The sequence below is a fragment of the Pinus tabuliformis genome, chromosome 9, assembly GCF_031772625.1.
Source record: "Pinus tabuliformis cultivar Carrire ecotype Pingquan chromosome 9, CPIR1, whole genome shotgun sequence".
Lineage (NCBI taxonomy): Eukaryota > Viridiplantae > Streptophyta > Pinopsida > Pinales > Pinaceae > Pinus > Pinus tabuliformis.
Genome location: NC_142307.1, coordinates 1,572,417,139 through 1,572,443,120, shown reverse-complemented (window position 1 = coordinate 1,572,443,120; position 25,982 = coordinate 1,572,417,139). Strand labels below are relative to the sequence as shown.

Below are 25,982 nucleotides of genomic sequence, written 5' to 3'. Positions count from 1 at the left end.
TACCAGAAAAATCCCCAACAGTGGTATCAGAGCAGGTTTAGGCTCTTTGAAGGCGTCAAAGAAGCTGAAGGAAAGATTCTTGTTGCAGCAGAGAAAGCTTCTCCAACAGTGTGAAGACTCAGCAAAAGGATTCAGGTATTTCTCAGATTAATTTTCTGTGTTGCTGTTGAAGAAACAGTGAGTCATTTTAAAAACACAGTCAGGTATTTTAAACATAGTTAAGAATGGCAAGGTCAAGGAAGAAAGTGTCCAAACCCCCTAAGGTTGTGTCTCCCTCTTCTATTAAAATAGAAAACAATCTATTTGAAAGCATTCTATTTGAGGCTCCAAGGTTCGATGGGAACTTTGATATATGGGAAATAAAAATGAGGACTTTCTTAAAGTCTGAAGGGATTGAAATTTGGGAATCAGTGATGGATGATAGCAAGAAGGATAAAGAATCCAAGGAGTACAATGCAAAAGCAGCAAAGACTATCTTGTATGGACTCCCTGATTCTGTGAAGAAGAATCTAGGAAAATATTCACCAGCAAAGGATATATGGGACAGACTTCATGACCTTCATGCAAAGGGAGCACTGACCATGACCATCAGTCAGGAAGAAAATTCTGAACCCATCATAGAAGCTGAAAATGAGAAGATTGACCTCATCAAGCTTCAAGTAAAAGAAAGGGATGAAGAGCTCGCCAAGCTTAAGAAGGAACTTGATGAAAGCAAAAGGAAACATCATGAAGAGGTCATATCCATGACAAATCAATTGAATGAAGCAAAGAAGTAGGAAGACACCTTGTCAAGTCAACTTGAACAAAGGCACAAGAGAGTGAACAAGCTTGTAGAAGAGATTGGACAGTACAAGGCAGAGGTCTCCTCCCTTAAGTCTGAACTACAAGAAGCCAGGAAGCAGGCACAAGGAGCTGAAAAGAAAATGGAGAGCTGTTGGCATTTTTGCACAGGTGTGGCGCTATGATACAGGTGTTGTCCTTGATGGCAACTCTCTTTGATGACAGATCTCTGTTCAGATTACAGAATGAAGAAAAATCTCATATACGCAGGTTAATTAAGTCTAAGTTGCGTATACACGCAAGTGATCTGCATACTAAGTCGCGTATACGCAGGAGAGCTAATACTAAGGAGCGTATACACGCTTATGCATGAACAGAAAAGGGCGTATATGTCGGGAAGCTTCCCTTTGGTCCGTGGTAGTTAGTCCTCGGTACTTGAGCCTATGTATTTGGACCAAAGTATCTCGACAGACGTGTTGATCCCTAGTTTCTAAGTTGATGGTATTGGTTTTCTATGGTTTGGCCCTTGGTATTGAGCAAGGCTTAAGGCTATATAAGGAGAAGAAGATCATTAGGCAAAGACATCTTGAAAAGGCTTGAATATCTGAAGAAGAAAGAGATCTGGTATGCAGGTTCTGGGTTGCTTGATCTAAGCTAAGGAGAGATCACTTCGGTTGATGGAAGACTAGATCTAAGGATAGATCGGGATCTAATGATTTGAAATGCACTATTATGATATGGTTGATTATGTGTATTTCTAGATCTGCATACTGACGCAATGTTATGTTCTGGGTCTAACTGATGTCTGGTACAGCTGCAAGTTGAGAGAATTTATTTTTAGATCTGTACGCAGGTTGGCTTCGGTAAAAGCGCGTGTATACGCGGGTTTCTCTCATTGAAGTAGCGTATATCTTTTGGAGCTTGATTTTTGGGTTACAGTTGGATCTGACTGTTATTGCAGAGTTCTGTAGTCTGCTCTGTGTTCTGATAACTGGTGTTTGACAGGGTTTCAGTGTTTCAGTGATTGATGATGCTAGTATTGGATGTTTTGTGCTTCAATGATTTGTTGTGAAAGTTGAATGAATTGTGGTCTTCAGATTGTAACGTTGTGCTTCAGGAATATCCAGTCTGAAAATGTATGAAAGGTGGTACCTGAAAGAAAGAAGATTGTAGGCCAGCACCTACGTACTAGTATCTTGGCTAGTACAAGAGCAAAGGGGGTTGGAGCTCCCTTCCAAGGAAGTTTGGAGAACGAGAGAAGGTTGTAGCCTTCTGCAGGTTGTAGCCTGCGTACTGGTATAAGGCTGCTCCAGTACAAAATGATTGTAAACTGAAGTTTCATATATAAGAAAGATAGAGACGACTTGCAGTAGGTGGTTTTCACCCACATTGGGTTTCCACCTTATATCATGGTGTTCATGTGTGTGGTTTTTGTGTGATCTGTTCTACTACATCTGTTTACTCTTAATATGGTGAATAATGTCCTTATGCACTTAACTGAAGATAAACTGACTGAATTATAAGATTTCTGGTTATACGCTATTTTCCTTAGACACAGTTGCGTGTACACGCTGGTCCACTTAACTAAAGTAGCGTATATGTTTCTGAGCATTGAAAAAGTTTTATAGTTCTGATAATACTGATTCACCCCCCCTCTCAGTATTATTTCCAACAATTGGTATCAGAGCAGGTCCTTCAGAGAAGCTTGACCGCTTGAAGGTAGATCGATCATCATGAGCAACTACGAGAAAGAAGCATCAATCAGGACACCGGTTTTTTATGGGACAAACTTCAATTATTGGAAGGTAAGAGTTACTGCATATCTTCAATCTCTTGGTACAGAAGTTTGGAACATCGTAGAAACAGGCTACACTTTTCCTTCAGCTACTCCTACAGATCCAGCCGAGAAAAAGAAATATGAAACAAATGCGAAAGCAGTCAATACTCTATTGGGATGCATCTCTGAATCAGAATTCATGAAGGTAATGCACTATAAATCTGCAAAAGAAATATGGGACAAAATGGTCACGAGCTATGAAGGAGACGATCAAGTAAAGCGTGCTAAACTTCAAACTCTCAGGATTAAGTATGAGACTCTCAGAATGTATAATGATGAAAGTGTGGCTAACTACTTCCTTAGGGTAGATGAGATTGTGAACTGCATGCAAAACTTGGGTGAAGAAATAAAAGAGGCTATTGTGGTTGAAAAGATTCTAAGATCTTTGTCCCCCAAGTTTGAATCTAAAGTATCTGCCATAGAAGAAAAGGAAAATTTGCAAATTCTTACTATGTCTCAGCTTCACGGAATTCTAACCGCTTATGAAATGAGAAAGGGAGGTCCATCAGACAGAAGAGAAGCTGCCTTCAAGGTTTCAGGAAAAGAAGATTATTATGAAGCAAGTCACCTGCCAGAAGATGAAGAAGAGGAATCAAATTTCGTCAGAAATCTTCAAAGGGGTTCTGGAAGGTTCAGAGGTAAGTTACCTTTTAAATGCTTTGCTTGTGGAAGAGTAGGTCATTATGCTGCCAAATGTCCTCACAAAGATAAGAATGACAAGGGAAAGGAACCTGTTAAATGGAACAAGAAACAATATGAAAAGAATAAAACCTACTACACTCATGAAGATAGTGATGGATTTTCAAATAGTGATGAAGATGAACAAGGTAATAGATATAAACTTTTAATGGCTTTTGAAGATGATGACTACATGGATGCTATAGATGTAGAAGGCTTTTATGAAGAAATGAAAGATCTCAAAGTTTGTTTAGAAGAGAAGAGTGCTATTATTGATTCTCTACAATGTCAACTAGCTGAAAAGGAAAAGCATCTTGAAAAATTGGAATGTGAGATTGTTTGTCTTAGAAAGGAGATTGAGAAAACCAAAGCAATTAATCTTAAGTTTGTTAAAGGATCTGAAACCTTGGATGAGATTATCAATGTGCAGCGATCTCCTCTGATCAAGACAGGTCTTGGATATAATGGAGAAACATCTCAAGCCTCTACCTCTAAAAGTTATCTTGATGCAGCAAGGAGAAGCGAGCAAAGGCCAAATAAAAGTCATCTGGTGAATCAGAGACAGTTTACCTCAAGAACAAATAAAGACCATCAAGAAATTCGGGGACAAACTGCCTTAAACAGAAGCTACAATCAGCCACAGGTAAAATCTTCCCAATTTGCTCCAAGAATGAATAGAAGCTACAATCGGTTGGATGATAGATCTGATTATCGCAGAAGTTTCTTTAATGGCCAATGCTTTTCTTGCCATAACTTCGGTCACAAAGCAGCTCAATGTGTTGCCTACAAAACGATCATGACTAGAGAAGCTCAAAAACAAGGGAGAATGACTGAAACCATGAAAAGGACTTATAACAACTTTTCGGTTCTTGAAAATGAAGTTGAATGCTCTATTTGTAATAACTTTGGTCATGAAGACTCTGAATGCAGGAGCAGGTTCCGGAAGACAACTCAGAAGGAACAAACCTCAAATGTTAGAACATGGAGAATAAAAGAATCACAACCAGAAAGATGTGGGATAGCCTTTTATGCAGAAGGTCAAGAAAGTCTATGGTACATTGACAGCGGATGTTCGAAGCATATGACAGGGGACAAAGAAAAGCTTGAGTCATATACCGCATTAGAAAAGGGGAAGAAAGTTTCTTTCGGGAACGATATCTCTGCAGCCATAAAAGGAAAAGGTGTTGCTCCGTTGAAAGAGGAGGTCAAAGCAAGAAATGTTTTATATGTTGATGGACTGAAGCATAATCTTCTCAGTGTCAGTCAGATGTGCGATCAAGGAACTGAGGTAATATTTAGATCAAATGGATGTTGTGTTCGTGATCTTGATACAGGTAAAACAGTGATCAAAGGAAGAAGGACTCCAAATAATCTATATATCTTTGAGGAAAGACAACAATGCTACTTAAGCAAGGATGATGAACATTGGCTATGGCATCGGAGGTTGGGGCATCTAAGCTTTTCACAAATAAGGAAAGCATGCAAACATCAGGCAGTTCGTGGTCTTCCAGATATCAAAATTCCAGACAATACCATATGCAAATCTTGTCAGTTTGGAAAGCAAACCAGAACTAACTTTCCAGAGAAGGAAGGATCAGCTAGCATGCCTCTCGAGCTAGTCCATACAGATGTATGTGGTCCATTTAGGAAGAGGACACCTCGAGGAGAAGAATATCTGATATTATTCATTGATGATTTTTCCAGATTTGTTTGGTTAGGGCTCATGAAGCACAAAGATGAAGCATTCGAAAAATTCAAATCCTTCAAAGCCTTGGTTGAAAATGAATCAGGACACAAAATTAAGTGCCTCAGATCTAACAGAGGTGGGGAGTTTACCTCAAACGAATTTTTCGATTTCTGTGAAGAACATGGGATAAGAAGAGAATTCTCTACAGCTAGAACTCCTCAGCAAAATGGGGTTGTGGAAAGAATGAACAGAACAATCCAACAAATGGCTCGTGCTATGCTTGATGAATCAGGTACTCCCGCAACCTTCTGGGGTGAAGCTGCACATGCTGCGGTTATTATTCTTAACAAAACAAATGTCCGAGTAAACAACACTCAAACACCTCATGAGCTCTGGAGTGGTGAGACTCCTTCGGTGAAGCACTTCAAAATCTTTGGGAGCAAATGTTATATTAAGAATGCTGATGAGCAACTTGGCAAACTTGAACCAAGAGCAGATGAGGGCATTCTTCTTGGTTATTCTCCACATAGCAAAGCATACAAGTGCTACAATAAAAGACTTGGCAAAATTGTTGACAGCATTGATGTAGTGGTTGATGAGAAGGGATATATTCCTAGGCAAGTTCATCATGAAGACATTGAAGAAGATGAAGGCTACCCTCAAAGATGGAATAATGAAGAAGAAGAACCTCAAGAAGAAGAAGAACCTCAAGAAGAACCAGAGGAGCAGACAAGAATAGAAGAGACGACTCCATCCAGATATGTTCAAAAGAATCATCCGGAATCTCAGATTGTGGGGCAGAAAGAAGCAGGAGTACAAACAAGAAGGACACTTGTAGAAGGTTCAAGCTATTTGGCATTACTCTCCTCCACTGAACCACAAAATGTGAAAGAGGCATGCAAAGATGAATGTTGGGTCAAAGCAATGGATGAAGAACTTGAGCAGATCGAAAAGAACAACACTTGGGAATTAGTTCCTAGACCAAAAGACAAGAATGTAATAGGAACAAAATGGGTCTTCAAGAATAAATTAAATGAAAATGGAGAAGTAATTAGGAACAAGGCTAGACTTGTTTGTAAAGGATATGCACAGCAAGAAGGAATAGATTTTGAAGAGACCTTTGCTCCTGTAGCAAGACTTGAGGCCATCCGAATGTTCCTTGCTCTTTCAAGCTTTCAAAACTTCAAGGTATTTCAAATGGACGTAAAATCAGCCTTTCTGAATGGAGACTTAGAAGAAGAAGTATATATTGAGCAGCCAGATGGTTTCATTCTTGGGAATGATCCAAACCTTGTATGCAGATTGAAAAAGGCTCTCTATGGACTCAAACAAGCTCCAAGGGCTTGGTACTATCGGTTGGACAAATATCTTCACCAACAAGGCTTTTCAAAAGGATCAGCAGATAGCAATCTCTATATAAAAGTTGAAAATAACAAATTGCTAATTCTTGTTGTTTATGTAGATGATATTATCTTTGGCAGCAATGAAGAGACTATGAGTCAAAACTTTGCCTCGGTTATGCAGAAAGAATTCGAAATGTCACTACTTGGAGAATTGACATATTTTCTTGGATTGCAAATTCAACAAAATAAAGGAGGTATCTTCTTGTCTCAAACCAAATACCTCAAGCAGATCTTGAAAAAGTATGGCATGGAAGAGTCAAAGCCAGTATGTACACCCATGGTTACAGGATGCAGCCTCAGTGCAAATGATGAATCAGCAGCAGTTCACCAACCCCCTTATAGATCCATGATTGGGAGTTTGCTTTATTTGACAAGTACCCGACCAGATATTACACATGCAGTAGGAATTGTTGGAAGATTTCAAGCCAACCCAAAGGAAACTCATCTTCAGGCAGTCAAAAGAATCTTCAAGTATCTTCAAGGGACCCAGAACTATGGCTTATGGTATTCTAGAAATACAGATCTCACTCTTCATGCTTACACAGATGCAGATTGGGCTGGAAGTGTGGATGATAGGAAAAACACAAGTGGTGGTGCTTTCTTCATGGGTTCCAGATTAGTATCTTGGTTCAGCAAGAAACAGAGTTCGATTGCCTTATCTACAGCTGAAGCAGAATATGTGGCTGCGGCATCTTGTTGCACACAACTTCTTTGGATGATGCAGACTTTGCAGGACTTTCAAATCACTTGCACTCCACCAGTCTCTATCTTATGTGATAATACAAGTGCAATCAGCATTTCAAAGAATCCAGTCATGCACTCAAAGACCAAGCACATACCAATCAAGTACCATTTTCTTCGGGAACAAGTGCTTGAGCAGAAGGTCAAGTTGGAGTATGTTCCTTCTAAGGAACAAGTTGCTGATATTCTCACAAAACCACTGCCCAGGGAAACTTTTGAATATCTCAGACAAAAGCTGGGAGTAGTTGATGCTTCATCCTGCTGTTGAAGCTTGTCTGTTCTACAGAAAAGTGGTATACGCAAGTTACGTAAGGGATATACGCGTATATACGCCGATTTATGGTGTACGCATGTTGCAGAGAGTATATCCGCGTACATACGCTGGTTTGTGCAGGATAAATCGCGTATATGGAGTTCTGAACAGCAAGGGAAAACTCTGGTTTGAAAAGGTCTGAGATGGGTATGTCAGAATCCTTCAGACACAGTTTCAGGGGGTGCAGCAGGCACAGGTTCAGGGGGAGCAGCTTAAAAGTCTCATAAAGCATTATTGTTGGCATTTAGATGTTTTGGTTGTTGGTTTCAGGAGAAGGAGCTCAGAAAGAAATCCTGGTTGCTGATCTAAAAGATGTTTATCAGATGTTGCTGGTCACTTTCATAAGTCTTGGTCTAGATCTGTTGTCTCTATGTCATGTATCTCTTTTGTGATATCTCTTTTATGGTGTCAAGGTCATGTAACGGCCTATGTTGGTTTCCCCACTATGCCTGGGATGAATGATGTCATATAATTGGTTGTTTCTGATGTGTCCCCTCTTGGTAGGGAGTATGGATGTCTGTATTGAGTCTTTTGGTGATAGGAAGGTCCCTTGTGGTGTCTAAGTCTTGGTTCTTGTTGAAGAACATCTTTTGCAGATCTGGCCTACAGTCAGGGGGAGCATGATTCAACACAGCTAAGCAGAGGTATCAGCATGTACTCAGGGGGAGCACATCCCTTTGCCCTTGATGACAAAGGGGGAGAATGATTCTAAGGATCTTGAGGTTGCCATCAAGGCCAAACGGGGAGATTGTTGGCATTTTTGCACAGGTGTGGCGCTATGATACAGGTGTTGTCCTTGATGGCAACTCTCTTTGATGACAGATCTCTGTTCAGATTACAGAATGAAGAAAAATCTCATATACGCAGGTTAATTAAGTCTAAGTTGCGTATACACGCAAGTGATCTACATACTAAGTCGCGTATACGTAGGAGAGCTAATACTAAGGAGCGTATACACGCTTATGCATGAACAGAAAAGGGCGTATATGTCAGGAAGCTTCCCTTTGGTCCGTGGTAGTTAGTCCTCGGTACTTGAGCCTATGTATTTAGACCAAAGTATCTCGACAGACGTGTTGATCCCTAGTTTCTAAGTTGATGGTATTGGTTTTCTATGGTTTGGCCCTTGGTATTGAGCAAGGCTTAAGGCTATATAAGGAGAAGAAGATCATTAGGCAAAGACATCTTGAAAAGGCTTGAATATCTGAAGAAGAAAGAGATCTGGTATGCAGGTTCTGGGTTGCTTGATCTAAGCTAAGGAGAGATCACTTCGGTTGATGGAAGACTAGATCTAAGGATAGATCGGGATCTAATGATTTGAAATGCACTATTATGATATGGTTGATTATGCGTATTTCTAGATCTGCATACTGACGCAATGTTATGTTCTGGGTCTAACTGATGTCTGGTACAGCTGCAAGTTGAGAGAATTTATTTTTAGATCTGTACGCAGGTTGGCTTCGGTAAAAGCGCGTGTATATGCGGGTGTCTCTCATTGAAGTAACGTATATCTTTTGGAGCTTGATTTTTGGGTTACAGTTGGATCTGACTGTTATTGCAGAGTTCTGTAGTCTGCTCTGTGTTCTGATAACTGGTGTTTGACAGGGTTTCAGTGTTTCAGTGATTGATGATGCTAGTATTGGATGTTTTGTGCTTCAATGATTTGTTGTGAAAGTTGAATGAGTTGTGGTCTTCAGATTGTAACATTGTGCTTCAGGAATATCCAGTCTGAAAATGTATGAAAGGTGGTACCTGAAAGAAAGAAGATTGTAGGCCAGCACCTACGTACTAGTATCTTGGCTAGTACAAGAGCAAAGGGGGTTGGAGCTCCCTTCCAAGGAAGTTTGGAGAACGAGAGAAGGTTATAGCCTTCTGCAGGTTGTATCCTGCGTACTGGTATAAGGCTGATCCAGTACAAAATGATTGTAAACTGAAGTTTCATATTAAAGAAAGATAGAGACGACTTGCAACAGGTGGTTTTCACCCACATTGGGTTTCCACCTTATATCATGGTGTTCATGTGTGTGGTTTTTGTGTGATCTGTTCTACTGCATCTGTTTACTCTTAATATGGTGAATAATGTCCTTATGCACTTAACTGAAGATAAACTGACTGAATTATAAGATTTCTGGTTATACGCTATTTTCCTTAGACACAGTTGCGTGTACACGCTGGTCCACTTAACTAAAGTAGCGTATATGTTTCTGAGCATTGAAAAAGTTTTATAGTTCTGATAATATTGATTCACCCCCCCTCTCAGTATTATTTCCAACAAGAGCAGTCAAGCAGAAATCTCCAAAATGAAGTCAGATATTATCTCCCTTAAAATACTAGCAGTTGAAGCTACTCGTAGCAAGGAAGAAACTGAGGAACAACTTGCAAAGAAGAATAATGAGTGTAAAAAATTGGAAGAAGAGATTGTCCTCCTCAGGAAAAAGGTTGAAGGGATGAACAAAATCATGAAGAGCTCTCAAGCCTTGGATGACATGCTCAGCTATCACAGATCTCCATCTGATAAATCGGGACTCGGGTACAGAGGTGAACCCTCAAATAAGAATGAATATGCTTTAAGCAAAGGAGATGTGAAGAAGCCAGAAATAAATTGTGATGCTACTAGTTCCAGCAAAGGCAAGGAGAAAGATCAAGGCTACAATAGAAGAAATCCTACTCCAAGTAGAAAACCAGCTCCAAGAAGAAATGTAGCTGATGTCAAAGAGGTAAGAGGCAATGGTTATCATCAAAGGATTTCAAGGCAGCAAGGCTTCAGAAGTACATCAAGGAAACCTCCATCTCCCAGGTACCAAAGTTCATTTTTTGGTTATTTTTATTCTTGCTCAAACTTTGGTCATATGGCAAAAGACTGTAGAGCATTTCATAGAGATAGATGTTGTAGTCTTCGACAACCTCCAGGAAATAATTTTACAAGAAGAAATCATGAATTCTTATTCATGAACAATGTAGAATGTTTCAAGTGTCATAACATTGGGCATATGGCACGTGATTGTAACTTAACATGGGCTCTTACACAAGCTAGACCCATGCAAGAGAAGAAAGTTACACAAGTATGGAGAAGGAAGGAAATACAGTCTGAAAGTCCCTTGAGCTTTTCAGCTGATCTAAGTTTCTTTTGAGAACACTTTGCTGAAAAAAAGACAATGCATACAGTTAAGGGGAGCTTGTAATTTTTTATCATTATTGCTGAACTATATTCTTTGATGAAGATCTTCTTATAAGGGGAGAGATATGGAATTAAATCTGTCATAAAAGCAGAGAAGAAAAGTCTGCAGGGCATGGAGATTGCGTGGAGGATGTATTGCAGCGCAGCAGAGCACAAATGAAATTTTTTTTTATTGTTAATCCCTCTGAAATGTAATATGCAGCGGTGTTGAAAAATGTAATTTTTTTTCACATATGCAATGCAATATGCACAGAAGTGCGGAGAAGGAAAAGGGGTAGCGTTGAAATGTGAAGTGCAGCAGCGCGATAAGAAAAATGAGAAGCAGTATAACGCACAGCAGTGTGTGGGTGAAGCTGAAGATGAATTCGATGTGAGTCATATGCATTGTATATGCATTGTAATGCAAAGCAAGGAGACCTGCACAACAGTGCGAAGGCAGAACAGAGAACAGGGGCAGCGTGGAAACTTTTGTGTGTGGAGCACATGGATTAGAATGCACAACAGCATAGAAATTTTTTGTGTGGAGCACATGCATTGAAATGCATAGCAATTGAATATTTTTTATGTAATGTGAGAGAATATACTCACAGCAGAGTGAGTGTAATACACAGCAGATGGAAATGTTTTGTATTGGCAATGAAAACGCAAAGCAGTGAGAGGAAAATGAAGGAGGAGCATGTAATGTAGAAAATGGAAACACGCATTAGTGCAACCATGAAATTTTTCACACAGCAGTGAAAAGGGTAGTGTAAGTCTTGTTTTTGTTGTTGGAGAATATGTAGTAAAAACACACAGCAATGTGAATATGAAAAATGCAGCAGCATGAAGTTTTTTGTTGAAGAAACGAAATGTAATGGGCAGCAACACATGTAAAAGAATTTTTTCTTTACAGCAGTAAATGTAAGTGCAGTGAGTGTGTTGTTCATTGAACTGAAATGCAATATATGCAACAGCAGTGAATGTAAGAAATATTTACACACAGCAGTGTAAATTTGTAAGCTGGGATAGAGTAATTCTTCTAGAAGAGACAGATTGAAGTGCCTCTGAAGAAGGCATGTTGGAGAATCCCTCTGTTAAGAGGAAGATCTATTGTCTTTTGGTGAATCCCTCTTTCAAGAGGAAGATGCTTTTCAGCATAGTGTGGTAAATCCCTCTGTCAAGAGGAAGGTGCTCTTCAGCACAATCTCAGGTGAATCCCTCTGTCATGAGGAAGGTGCTCTTAAGCACAGTCTCAGGTGAATCCCTCTGTTAAGAGGAAGACTATTTTGTTGTTTGTGGAACTGCATCAGAAGCAGTGTTGGTGAATCCCTCTATGTGAGGAAGATATCTTTGTAACAACAGTGTTGGTGAATCCCTCTATGTGAGGAAGTGTTTGGGTATGATTGAATGCCCAGCAGTTGAAATTAAAGGGGAGTGTTGGAATATTAATTCCAACTGCAGGCGTTGTGGACAGCGACGGCAAAACCGTGAAACAGCAGTTAATGCACCCAAAACCGCTCCTCCAAACCACCCGACACTCATCAGACCGCCTTTTGCTGTGAGGCAGTTTCCGTACGCTCGCCTCCGATGCAATCATTTTTGGACGTGTGGTCCTCTGTATACGTCAGCAGAATTGACATTTCAGAGCCTAACGTTCAGCAGCAAAAGGCCTCTCGAAATCTCCGTCCACCGTCCGATTTGCTTGATCGTTCTCCGCCGTCCATCAACCAAAATAGCATACGAGCCTGCATCGAATTAATTACATTACGTGGAGTAAAATTAAAGATTGGTTGACCGCAGTTTTGATATGAAGGAATTTAATAAATTGTCATATGCGTAGGTGAAGTATTAATGTTTTTTTATGTTGGAGGTATGGGTATGTGTATGTTACGTGTTTGTGTGGCATACACATTAAAGAAAATGTGAAGTCTTTTTTATTTGTAGTTGACCATTTTTGTAATATGAAAATCACGCATCTGAAAACCAAGGTTTTGTACAACAGTGCAATGTGTGAGCTCACAGCAGCGAAAGAACAGGGAGCAGCAGATAGTTTTTGTGTTGACCATTTGAAGAACGAGGCAGCAGCAGAAAACCAATGTATATTGCACAGTAGTGCATAAAGAAAAATGGGGGGAGCGCATAAGCTTAGGTAATGTTTTTGTTGACCAGTGTGAAGCAAGGTGAAATATCGGTACAGTGAAGGAAGTAGAGTATATATAAAAAAAACAAGTTGAAATGTAATTTTGGTTGGTTGCCCAAACGAGGAGGAAGCATGAAAAATTGTATGGTGTGAGTTAATTTGTTTTTGTGAATATAATGTAAATCTTACTGCATATGAAAAAAATTATTTTTACAGCAGTATATGTAAAATGTTTTCACACCAGTAAATGTAAAAGGGTTTTACAGCAGTAAAAGAAAAAGAGATTTTTACACACCGCAGTGTAAAATCTCAGGAAGAGAGTTTTATTTTTGTTGACTGAATGTATTTTTTTTTTTTTGGTAAATACCTTTGAGTGAAAGAGGACGAATATGTATCAGGCATTTTATGTTTAATGAATACCAGCATTTTTCTAGGTATGTAATACTCTGTTCTCAGTCATTTTTTTTTAAAGCTTCCCTGACCAAAAGATCCTGTGGAGAGAAGGAGAAAGAGCATTGCCTCTGTGTGTTTAGTTTGTTTATTTGTTTTTGGGATTTCACCAGAAAAATCCCCAACAGGAATGATCCAGTCCAAGTTATTGGAGAGGCTTTCGGAAAGCTTCTGGTTGATTACTATCCCTTTGTCGAAAGACTGATAAATGCAGATGATAGAGGCAAGCTTATAATGGACTGCACTGGTGAAGGGGTTTTTCTTGTAGAGGCCGACGCAGATATTTCCTTGGAAGACTTGGGAGATCTGTCTCCACCTATTCTTCGTGCTCTTGAGTTTATAAGTAACGTTCCAGGATCGAATACCATCACAGACTCTCCTCTGCTTCTGTTTCAGGTTGGTCATCGTGGTTTTCAATTTATTAATGATAATTCCACCTATTTCGTGGGCTTGCTTGGTTTATTTTTATGTGCATCTTCGTTATACAGTCTAGTGTGTTGAAGACTATGTAGGATCCAATACGTTTGGTTTATTCTTAATGTAGATCTTCTTTATATAGAATAATAGAATAGACTAAGGTTTTAACTTTCAATAGAATAGACTAGGGTTAGGGTTTTATTTCTTATTTGAACAAATATAAATTGTTATTTGAAAAAATATAAACAATTTAATTTATTAAAAATGAATTGATTCTCTCCTTATGTGTACTATTAACATGTTGTTTCGTTACCAAAACGTTGTATGATAGTAGATAATGTGAAATCACATCCCTAGTCTACTTAGTTGTTGTTATTGATTCAATTACGTCACAAATATCTTGTGGTTTCTTTGACAGGTGACGCGGCTACGATGCGGAGGCTTCGTACTTGGCTTGCGTTTTAGCCATTCCGTCGCTGATGGCGTTGGAATCGCGCAATTTCTGAATTCTCTCAGCGAAAGAGCGAGAGGGGCAGAAAGCCCCACGGTGCCTGCAGTTTGGAATCGAGAAATCCTTCGACCCAGAGCCAAGCCTACGGCAAATTATCTGGGACTGCGTGATTACTATGATTTTGAAAATAAATATCAAGAAAGAATAGTGCCGGTGACCGCTGCATCAGAGGAAATCATGAACTTGAAATCGTTCTACTTTGGTTCAACGGAAATTGCAGCTTTGAGAAGACAGGTACAAGGGGTCACGTTTTGTACCCCATTCCTGTTAAAATTGTAATTTTACGCCGCACGGTGGTTTTTGAAAACCATCCCGGTCTCCCCGCACCGCTCTTGGCAAAGACTGTACGAGCAGGAGGAGGCTCCGAACACATTCACTTGCCGCCACGCGTCCCATGTACGAACGCCCAAAAACCACTTTCCCCGGACGGTAAAAGTCGTTTGGTTTGCCGGACGAGGGTGTGCGAACCACGTCGGATCATCTGGGTGCTCAATCACAGCCGTTGACTTCCCGAAGGTGCACTGCCCGCGTCAAATCAATTTTTACGTGGAGTGAATGACTTTTCCGTTGACCGCCGTAGTGGAGTTAATGAATTTTAATGTTTGTTCGTAGTTTTTTTTGGTAAGGCTTTTAATATGTTATGGGCATACGTCAAATGCCTTTAATATAGTCATGGGCATATTATATATTTTTTTATGATGTAGTAAATAGACTACGTGTGGTAGTTTAGAGTAATTTTTTTTTGTATGTATGTTTTATATAAAACATTGTGTCGTGCCCGTGTGTTAAAAATAGTTTTTTTTATGTTGTGAGTGGTGGCTACGCACGAGAGTGCTATTATCTTTTTGCATATGCACAGCAGTGCTGTAATGTTGGTCTGGTATTGAAAAACAGAGGTATGTTTTGAAATTGTTTTATGTAATATCCACAGCAGTGGAAAATCTGTGAGAGCAGCAGAGTTTTTTTTGTAATTCCCTCTTTGCACAGAGGAAGAAATATGTAACAGAATGCTTGTTTTAAATTAATAGAAATGTGTTGTGACTGTGTAATGCTGTGTTCTGAGTCATTTTGTTTTTTAAGAGGTTATCTGCAAAAGATCCTGGACAGATTAAACAGAGCATTGTCTCTGTGGTGAATATTTTGCTGGTTTTGGTATTTCTCCATTTTAAAAAAAATACCCAACAGTGGTATCAGAGCAGGCTTAGGCTCTTTAAAGAAGTTAAAGAAGCTGAAGGGAGAAGGTTATTGTTGCAGCAAAACTTCTCAGGCAGACAGAAGACTCAGACAGCTCAGGATTCAGGTATTCTTCAAAAGCATTTCTTTTGTTATTGCAGAAGACAGTTAGTTGTTTTAAAAAAATACACAGTCAAGGAATGGCTAGCACAAGCATGGGTATGTTCAACACCCAACTCCCACAGTTTAATGGGAAGAACTATGATTACTGGTCAATAACCATGAGAGCTTTATTTGCCTCTCAAGATTTATGGGAAATAGTTGAATCTGGATTTGAAGAAGTAGCAGATGAAAATGAGTTCAATGCACTAACTCAGGGAGAGAGAGATCTCCTGAAGAGCAATAGGAAGAAGGATGCAAAGGCCATTTTATTGTTGCATCTAGCAGTGGACCAGAGTATATTCCCAAGGATAGCAGCAGCTAAAACATCACATGAAGCATGGCAAACTCTCAAGATAGCCTATCAAGGCATGGAGAGAGTGAAGACAACAAAATTGCAAATGCTGAGAAAGGATTTTGAGAATCTGTGCATGAAGGAGTCAGACAACATTGAATCATTCTTCACTCATGTGATTGGTGTAATCACACAAATGAGAACTCATGGAGAAACAATTGAAGATAGAAGAATAGTGGAGAAAATATTGAGGGTCTTACCCTCAAGGTTTGATGCCATAGTCACCACCATTGAAGAGACAAAGGATCTCTCAAAATATCCAGTTGATGAGCTACATGCATCACTGATAACTCATGAGCAGAGGTTGAGTAGGAATGAAAACTCATCCCTTGAGCAAGCCTTCAAGACCCAGATGTCCTTTGGAAGAGGAAGAGGTCAAGGCAAAGGAAGCAAAAGAGGAAGAGGCAGAAGCCAGAACAGAGGAGGAAGGAACAGCCCAGCAAATGCACATGGAAGAGGCAGCAATACAAATCAGAACCAAGGCCAAGGCAGCAGCCAACAAAGAGAACAATATCATGCTCAAGGACAAAGGTATGATAAATCTAATGTTCAATGCTATTATTGCAAAAAGTATGGACATTATGCTAGTGATTGTAGAAAGAAACAGCATGATATGAACAGTAGACAAAATGCAAATGTTACAAGAGAAAACAGCAGTCAAAATAATGTCCTGTTAGCTTGTAACATGGCTGAAACACATAGTGAAGACATATGGTTTTTAGACTCAGGTTGCAGCAACCATATGACAGGGAATATAGCCCTCTTCTCAGCCTTAAATCAAAACTTGAAGTCAGAGGTCACACTAGGAACTGATTGTAAAGTGTCTGTTATGGGAAAAGGGGAGGTAAAAATATTTACAAAACAAGGAGAAAGGAAAACCATAGCAGATGTATACTATGTCCCCGGAATGAGATGTAACCTATTGAGTGTTGGACAGCTTATCCAAAAGGGTTACAATGACTTTGTAAATGATGTGTGCACCATCATGGATATACCACCCAGCAAAAGATGCATTGCTGAAGTGAAGATGACAAGGAACAGAATGTTCCCTCTTAGAATAAGAGCAGACATGAAGAACAAAAGGGAAATTGCAGCAGTCACCCAAGAGGCCTTCCAAAGCGTGCCAAAGGATGAGAACTGGTTATGGCACTTGAGATTCGGGCATCTAAATTTTGGAGGTCTAAACTTATTGAGCAGAAAAGGAATGGTAAAGGGATTACCATTGATAGAGAAGCCGGACAGCCTTTGTGAAGGTTGTATATTGGGCAAACAACATAGAGAGAGTTTTCCATCAGGGAAAAGTATAAGGGCAAAGGCACCCTTAGAGATTATCCACTCAGATTTGTGTGGACCAATGCAAGCTCCATCATTAGCTGGAAGCCTATATTTCTTGACATTCATTGATGATTTTACAAGAAAGACTTGGATATATTTCCTCAAGAACAAAAGTGAAGTCTTTGAGAAATTCCAAAACTTCAAAGCACTTGTGGAGAACCAAAGTGGGCTGCACATAAAAGTATTGAGAACTGATAGAGGAGGTGAGTATATCTCCAATGAATTCCTAAAGTTTTGTAGAGAAAATGGAATACATAAACAGTTCACAACTCGGTACACCCCACAGCAAAATGGAGTTGCTGAAAGGAAGAACAGAACCATCATGGAGATGGCAAGGAGCATGTTGAAGGCAAAGCATTTGCCAAATGAGTATTGGGCTGAAGCTATACATTGTGCAGTGTATATTTTGAACAGATGTCCTACAAAGGCAGTCATGAACAAAATGCCAGAAGAGGCATGGAGTGGGAGAAAGCAAGGAGTCACCCACATGAGAGTTTTTGGGTGTGTGGCCTATGCACACATTCCAGATAAACTAAGGAGGAAGTTGGACAACAAAGGGGAGAAATGCATCTTCATTGGATACAGTGATGAATCCAAAGCCTACATGCTGTACATTCCATCTACCAAGAAGTTCTTTGTCAGCAGGGATGTTCAATTCATTGAAGAAAAAGCTTGGGATGGAAGCATAGAGAAAACAGTGAATGTTAAAAACTGTTTGTCTCATGATGAGGATGAAGAGGAGGTGGCTGAAATGAATCCCCAAACAGCAGCACCAACACAAGGACAGCAAGGTACACCATTGAGGATCAATGAGAGTGCTTCTCCAAGCACACCACAAGGAGGAAATTCAAGTGCATCTTCAAGCACTTGCACACCAAGTGAAAGAGGTAAGAAGTTTAGAAATCTAAGTGAAATTTATGAGGAAGGAATGAATTCCTTATTTGCCTTGTATTGTCATGTTGATGATCCTATTCACTTTGAAGAAGCTATTAAAGATAGAAAATGGATAGAAGCTATGGATGAGGAGATGAATGCCATAGAGAGGAACAAAACATGGGATTTGGTTGAATTACCAAAAGGCAAGGAAGTCATTGGTGTGAAATGGGTCTACAAGACCAAGAGCAATGCTGAAGGCAAGATTGAAAGGCATAAAGCAAGGCTGGTTGTCAAAGGCTACAAGCAGCAGTATGGGAGAGATTATGAGGAGACTTTCGCCCCGGTTGCAAGAATGAAAACCGTGAGAGCAGTGCTGTCCATAGCAGCTCAAAACAAATGGAAAGTCTACCAAATGGATGTGAAATCAGCATTCCTAAATGGAGTGTTAAAGGAAGAGGTTTATGTGGAACAGCCTCTCGGATATGAGAAGAAAGGAGAAGAGCACAAAGTGTACAAATTGAAGAAAGCTCTTTATGGGCTGAAGCAAGCGCCAAGAGCATGGTACAGCAGGATAGATTCATATCTATTGGATAATGAATTTGACAAATGTGAAGGAGAGCCCACAGTCTACATCAAAGAAAAGGATGGTAAAATTTTAATTGTTGTCTTATATGTTGATGATGTTATTTTCACAGGTAATGATGATCAGCTCATTGAGAATTTTAAATCAGTCATGAAAGATGAATTTGAAATGACTGACATGGGTTTGTTGAGATACTTCTTAGGCATAGAAGTAGATCAAAATGAAAAAGGAATTTTTATATCTCAAGCAAGATATGTAAATCAAGTTTTGGGCAGATTTAACATGCAAGAGTGCAAGGCAGCAATCACTCCCACAGTAATGGGATTAAAGCTCAGCAGAGAGGACAGCAGCAAGGATTTTGATCCTAGTTTATACAAAAGCATTGTGGGCAGCCTTATGTATTTAACAACAACTAGGTCTGATTTAATGTATGCTGTTAGTTTAATTTCCAGATTTATGGAGAGGCCAAAGGAGGCACATTGGCAGGCAGCAAAGAGAATTTTGAGGTATGTCAAAGGTACCAAAATGTTTGGAATTCTATAACATGCCTCAGAACATTCAGATTTGGTTGGGTACACAGATAGCGATTGGGCTGGAAGTGTAGATGATCGGAAGAGCACTTCCGGTTATGTTTTTAATATGGGTTCAGGAGCCATTTCATGGGCTTCTAAGAAGCAGTCCATTGTAGCATTATCTACAGCAGAGGCAGAATATGTGGCAGCGACAGCAGCAGCATGTCAGGCAGTATGGATGAGAAGAATGTTGAGAAGCTTAGGCCAAGAGCAGGCAAAAGAAACAGTGGTCTTTTGTGACAATAGCTCAGCTATTGCCTTGTCAAAGAATTCAGTGTTTCATAAGAGAACGAAACACATTGATACAAGGTTTCACTACATCAGAGAATTAGTGAACAATGGAGAAATTGTCCTAGAACATTGTAGGACCCAGGAACAGGTTGCAGACATTTTGACAAAGCCACTAGTTCAGAAGAGTTTCGAATTTTTGAGGAAGTGTTTGGGAATGACCGAACGTGCGGATGTTAAAATTAAAGGGGAGTGTTAAAATTGTAATTTTACGCCGCACGGTGGTTTTTGAAAACCATCCCGGTCTCCCCGCACCGCTCTTGGCAAAGACTATACGAGCAGGAGGAGGCTCCGAACACATTCACTTGCCGCCACGCGTCCCATGTACGAACGCCCAAAAACCACTTTCCCCGGACGGTAAAAGTCGTTTGGTTTGCCGGAGGAGGGTGTGCGAACCACGTCGGATCATCTGGGCGCTCAATCACAGCCGTTGACTTCCCGAAGGTGCACTGCCCGCGTCAAATCAATTTTTACGTGGAGTGAATGACTTTTCCGTTGACCGCCGTAGTGGAGTTAATGAATTTTAATGTTTGTTCGTAGTTTTTTTTGGTAAGGCTTTTAATATGTTATGGGCATACGTCAAATGCCTTTAATATAGTCATGGGCATATTATATATTTTTTTATGATGTAGTAAATAGACTACGTGTGGTAGTTTAGAGTAATTTTTTTTTGTATGTATGTTTTATATAAAACATTGTGTCGTGCCCGTGTGTTAAAAATAGTTTTTTTTATGTTGTGAGTGGTGGCTACGCACGAGAGTGCTATTATCTTTTTGCATATGCACAGCAGTGTTGTAATGTTGGTCTGGTATTGAAAAACAGAGGTATGTTTTGAAATTGTTTTATGTAATATCCACAGCAGTGGAAAATCTGTGAGAGCAGCAGAGTTTTTTTTGTAATTCCCTCTTTGCACAGAGGAAGAAATATGTAACAGAATGCTTGTTTTAAATTAATAGAAATGTGTTGTGACTGTGTAATGCTGTGTTCTGAGTCATTTTGTTTTTTAAGAGGTTGTCTGCAAAAGATCCTGGACAGAGTAAACAGAGCATTGTCTCTGTGGTGAATATTTTGCTGGTTTTGGTATTTCTCCATTTTAAAAAAAATACCCAACAGGGCTCATATCAGCCTGTTTGTGGCAGTCAAGAACAAAGGCTCTAAAAATCCCGGCGGACCAAGACTTGACATTAATGTTTCCGTTAAACGCCCGTAATCGATTCCGACCGCCTCTTCCAAATGGCTACTACGGCAATGCACTTGCCTCCGCTTACGCTCACACAAGAGCCCGGGATCTGATTGGCCGCCCACTGTCTTACGCAGTGAAATTGATTAAGGAAGGCGATAGACAAGTGAGGGAAGAATATTTATGATGTATGATTGATTTGGCGGAGTTGGAAGGGCGTCCACTTAGCCCATCGGATGCTTCTTTCATCGTTTCAGACGTTTCCAAAGTTGCGCAAGCCGTAGCAGAGTCGGATTTCGGGTGGAGAAAAGCAGCGTATGTGTGTCCTGTTTATCCGGCAATGCCACACTTTACATATTTAGCACCGGCCTCCATGAAAGACACTAAAGCGATCGTAGTTCCTATTTGTTTGCCGTCAACTGCCATGGAAATATTTGAAGAAAATTTGAATGAAACAATCAGCAACGGGCCACAGCGCTAGTGGTCTTGCGGTGCCTTCGAAGCTGACTGAAGCAAATAAGTTTTCAAGGTTTTAATGTATCTGACAGTGGGCGGGGAATGAGGAGCCCCACTGTATCCGACAATATTGGGAATCTTGTAGTGCAAATCCAGTGCCATATCCTGATGGTTCCATTTTTTTCCGCATTAATACTTAGTGTACTCTCGATAGATATAATGCGTTGAAGTTGCCTGTCTACATTGGTACTTAGTATACTTTCGATAGATATAATGTATTGAAGTTGCCTGCCTAGAGAATTTTCGATATGCCTTTTTCAGGACAATCCTAAAATAAAATTGTCTTCCGCTACATCCCATTTTGGAAAATCCCACTGTTTTCCTCTTTGCTATGAAAATACTTGAGTGTAAAACGAATTTAGTAATGAGTTTTGAACATCCACCTATAATGAAGCATGGTAATATTTTTAATAAAGCATGGTTTATATATATATATATATTTATATTTAATAGTAATACAATAATATAATAATTAGTACAACTATATTTACCAATGTGGTTGATAAAGGTCGATAGGCTTATATGAAATATATATACAATTACATTTTCCAATGTAATTGATATAGGCCGTAAGCTTATATCAATCACATTAATAATTATTATTGGTAGTTTTTTAAACACCAATTATTTATGATTATTAATAACTATATAAATATTAACAACCAAATTCTTTATATATATTATTATATGAATATTATATTAATATTATAATAATAATATAAACTCATAATAATATTAGTAATATTAATTAATTAGATTATCATTATATTGAAGAAATAAAATAATATAATAATTATATTATAATAATAATAATAATAATAATTACTATTATATTATTTTCTTATTATCATAATAATATATTATGATTATTATTATATTATTATAACAATAATATAGAATGATAATAATAATCACAATTATATTGAATAATAATAATAATAATAATAATAATAATAATATTGGCTCATAATAATAATCATGATCCAACAATTAGAATTGTGATAAGTGAATTTTTATGTGTAATTTTTTAAAAACCAACCTTTATGATAATTAATAACTATATAAATAATAACAACGATATTCTTATATATTTATTATTATTATATTATTATTATTATAAGATTATAAACTCATAATAATATTAATAATATTAATTATTAATAATTCATAATTAGTAATATTAATATTAATAATAATAATAATTATTATTATTATTATTATTATTTCAACCATGTTTATTTTAGTATTTTTAATATTTATCTTGGAGTTTGTATACATTGGGTTTATAATATTAGTCTCTTTTGTTTACTATTACCCAAGGGATTAATACTAAAAACTCAAGAGATTATGAACCAAAGGGAATAATATTAAACATAAGGGACTAATATTATAAACCCAAGGAACTAATATTAGACAACCATGGTCGACCATGGTTGAATGTCACATTAGTCTCTTTTGTTTATTTTAGGTTTTATATACCTTGGGTTATACTATTAATCCTTGTCAGAATGTGACATTCAACCATGGTTGACCATAGTTGTCTATGATTGACAATGGTTGACCATGATCGATATTATAAACCGAAGGGAATAATAAACCCAAGGGATTGATATTATAAACCTAAAAGAATAATAAAACTAAGGGATTAATGCTAAAACCCAAAGGGATTATGAACCCAAGGGAATAATGTTAAACCCATGGACTAATATTATAAACCCAACATTGTTAAACCCAAATATAAGCACTACAAACACTAAAATAAACATGGTTTATTTTGATGGTGAGACAATCGTTGTCACAATGCAACATGCAAACATGGTTGACCAAGGTTTGCTATGATTGAAAATGGTTGACCATGATTGATATTAAACCCATGGGACTAATACTATAAATCCAGCATTGGTAAACCAAAATATAAATACTACAAACACTAAAATAAACATAGTTTTTTTTTATGGTGAGACAATCCTTGTTACAATGCGACATTCAAACATGGTTGACCATGTTTGGCTATGATTTATATTAGAAACCTAAAAGAATAAAAACCCAAAGGATTGATATAATAAACCCAAATGAATAATAAACCCAAGGGATTAATACTAAAACCCCAAGGGATTATGAACCCAAGAGAATAATATTAAGCCTAATAAACCCAAGGGAATAATATAAACCCAACATTTGTAAACTCAAATATAAATATTTTAAACACTAAAATAAACATGGTTTATTTTCATGGTGGGACAATCTTTGTCAAAATGCGACATTCAACCATGGGACTAATATTATAAACCCAACACTGGTAAACCCAAATATAAATACTACAAACACTAAAAGTAAACATGGTTTATTTTGATGGTGAGACCATTCTTGTCACAATGCGACTTTCAACCATGGTTGACCATGTTTGGCTATGATTGACAATGGTTTACCATGATTGATATTATAAACTATTATCGGGAAATCTAGTGTCTATGCAGAGTTGCTAGTCCCACTAAGACAGGTAGCTATCTTAGAAAAAAACATATTGAAGTTACTTTTGTTTTCCTTTACGAGAAGTAGATTGGAGAATATCAAAGAATACCAACCTTAATCCTTCGCTCGGTTCTTCTCTTGTCCCCTCTCCTCACCGACTGGCCTTTGCCACTTCTCCCTTGACCACTCTGCTTCAAAGAGTACCTGTAAAGTCAAAGCAACATAATACCTTCAAAGTACAGAGATCTACAATCATGAACAATATAGGACCAAATATATATTGACTACACAAATGCATATACTATCAGACATACAAGAATGTGGAGGAAAACTTGAATAACTTTATTAATATGAAGATTAGAAGAGAGGATTACAACCCATTGTTCTGACCCAGCGTCATCCTCCCAACATGAAAGCCCTTCTTCACCTCATGAAAAGCTTAGATCACCCAACACTATGATATTCCACCAGGAAACCAACAACACTTCCTTACAAGATTCAAAATTCCATCCTCTGGATCTCTGGGATGAGGGATCCATATATAGATGATTGCAGGGAGGTGAGTCAGCTTCTCGGTTTTTGATTAGTGTCTTCTCTCTGATAGTTCTTAGTTCCACTTGGAGATTGATGATCTCTTACTCATCCCTGGGTGGATTCAGAGAGGTAACTATCACAGGAGAAGTTTCTGGAAGATTCTATGATCATCCACCTCGCAAACAATCTCTGTCATTTGTCTACTCTCACCCATCACACCCTACAAAAGGGATTTTCAGTATGCATCGCACCTTTTACACTGGGCAGGTGAGACGCATCACACCCTTAGCACTGAGCAACCTGTATGGTCTAGTTTTGACCAGTTCTAAGCAGTTTCCTATGGAGAACTTCTGGGAGATGATGTAATCAGCTGACCTTGTTCCTTTAGGGCATGAAACAACACTTTTAGGGACTCAAGAGTCCTTGGTTTATAGGCATATATGATTGGGGTTGCAGTGCCTAAAAATGTCTATAACGGTTGCCCCCTAAAGCATGAGGTCGTTAATCTTTTGATGTCGGGTGAAATGCCTTATCATGAGGATCCGAGGTTTTTTGAACTGGAAGGCAACCTGTAATAATATACAATACAATAAATTATCTTCATAATATTTTTATGATCTAGCTGAGGCGGGCATTCCCATGCTCAGCTTTATAAATTCATTTTCATGTACATAAGATAGACAACCGTCTGTGTAGTAGACTGATGATTCTGATAGAGCCATCATCCTTTGATTCAGATGATCATCTGTGCAGCAATGATGTACATTTGATGTCTTTATTTTCCTGAATATATCGCAGCCCGGATGGATGAAACTAGATCCAGGGTCTTCAAACTCGTCCAATCTTCGCCCAAAGTACAAGTCGATCCATGTGAAAAATGTTCTGGAGTCGAACATGGAAAGACATCGCCTGATTACCAGCCAATGATGTAAGTTGTTAATAGGCGCGAGAGGAATCACTGATAATGATGATGACCCTCAAGGTACGGCAGTACAATTCGCATGGTGTGAGAATGGGACTTGGCGTTGAACACCACGCAAAATCTCTCGGTCGAAGGCCATTGATGTAAACCTGTCGCCGAAAGTGAGAAACTTTCCATTGAGGCATGCAAGCTTCAAAGTACTGGAAGGGTTGTTCCTAGGTCGACTTCTTGGATAATGAGTTGATGTCGACCAGAAGTGACTTGTCGTAGGAGGGCCTTAATGAATCCCACATCAATGACACGGAACGGAGCAAATGGCTTTTGGAGGTGAAAACGATCTGATGATATAGGGTTAAGGGTGGCGGTCATGAAAGAATGAAGCATAAAGGTATTGCAGTGGATGAGACACAAGATAGGTTGGTGAATTCTTTGATCGAATTCTCTTGAACATATCAGCGACACTTGGAATGGATTGGTAGCGTTAAACCCAAAGATGGATGGTACGATAGACCAATGGTAATATGATCGGTGAACGGAATAACCCAACCCAACTCAGACATGGAGTGAAAGTGTCATGTTCAAGAGCGACTTTGCTACCAATAAAGTTTCTTCAAGTTTTCTTCCCAATTTTCCCCAGTCATTGCTGACCAGTACCTCTTTATTTTTACCAAGCTTGAGGAGGATAACATATGCTTGTTCTATAGTTTTCCCTTCAGGCAAACCCGTCGCTATGTTTTAACGCGCCTAGCGACAGTGAGACTCATTCTTGTCTATATGGACAAGTTTGTCGCTATTGGTTTTAACAAGTTTAACGACAAAGATAACACGATCGTTTTCAATTTTAGAGAGTCTGAAAGGGATGTAAAGGAAACTCCAATAATCCTTTTTCGTCATATAATCCTTTAA

The 25,982-nt window shown here is 38.7% G+C and overlaps 1 protein-coding gene across 1 annotated transcript; it reads left to right on the top strand.

The window, feature by feature from the left end:
* Positions 1 to 12,719: 12,719 nt before the first annotated feature.
* Positions 12,720 to 20,819, top strand: LOC149154663 (benzyl alcohol O-benzoyltransferase-like). Its single transcript, XM_089444194.1, has 4 exons — positions 12,720 to 12,742; positions 13,297 to 13,579; positions 14,019 to 14,345; positions 20,592 to 20,819. The coding sequence occupies exons 1-4, from the start codon at positions 12,720 to 12,722 to the stop codon at positions 20,817 to 20,819; spliced, it is 861 nt and encodes a 286-aa protein (XP_089300320.1).
* Positions 20,820 to 25,982: the final 5,163 nt, after the last annotated feature.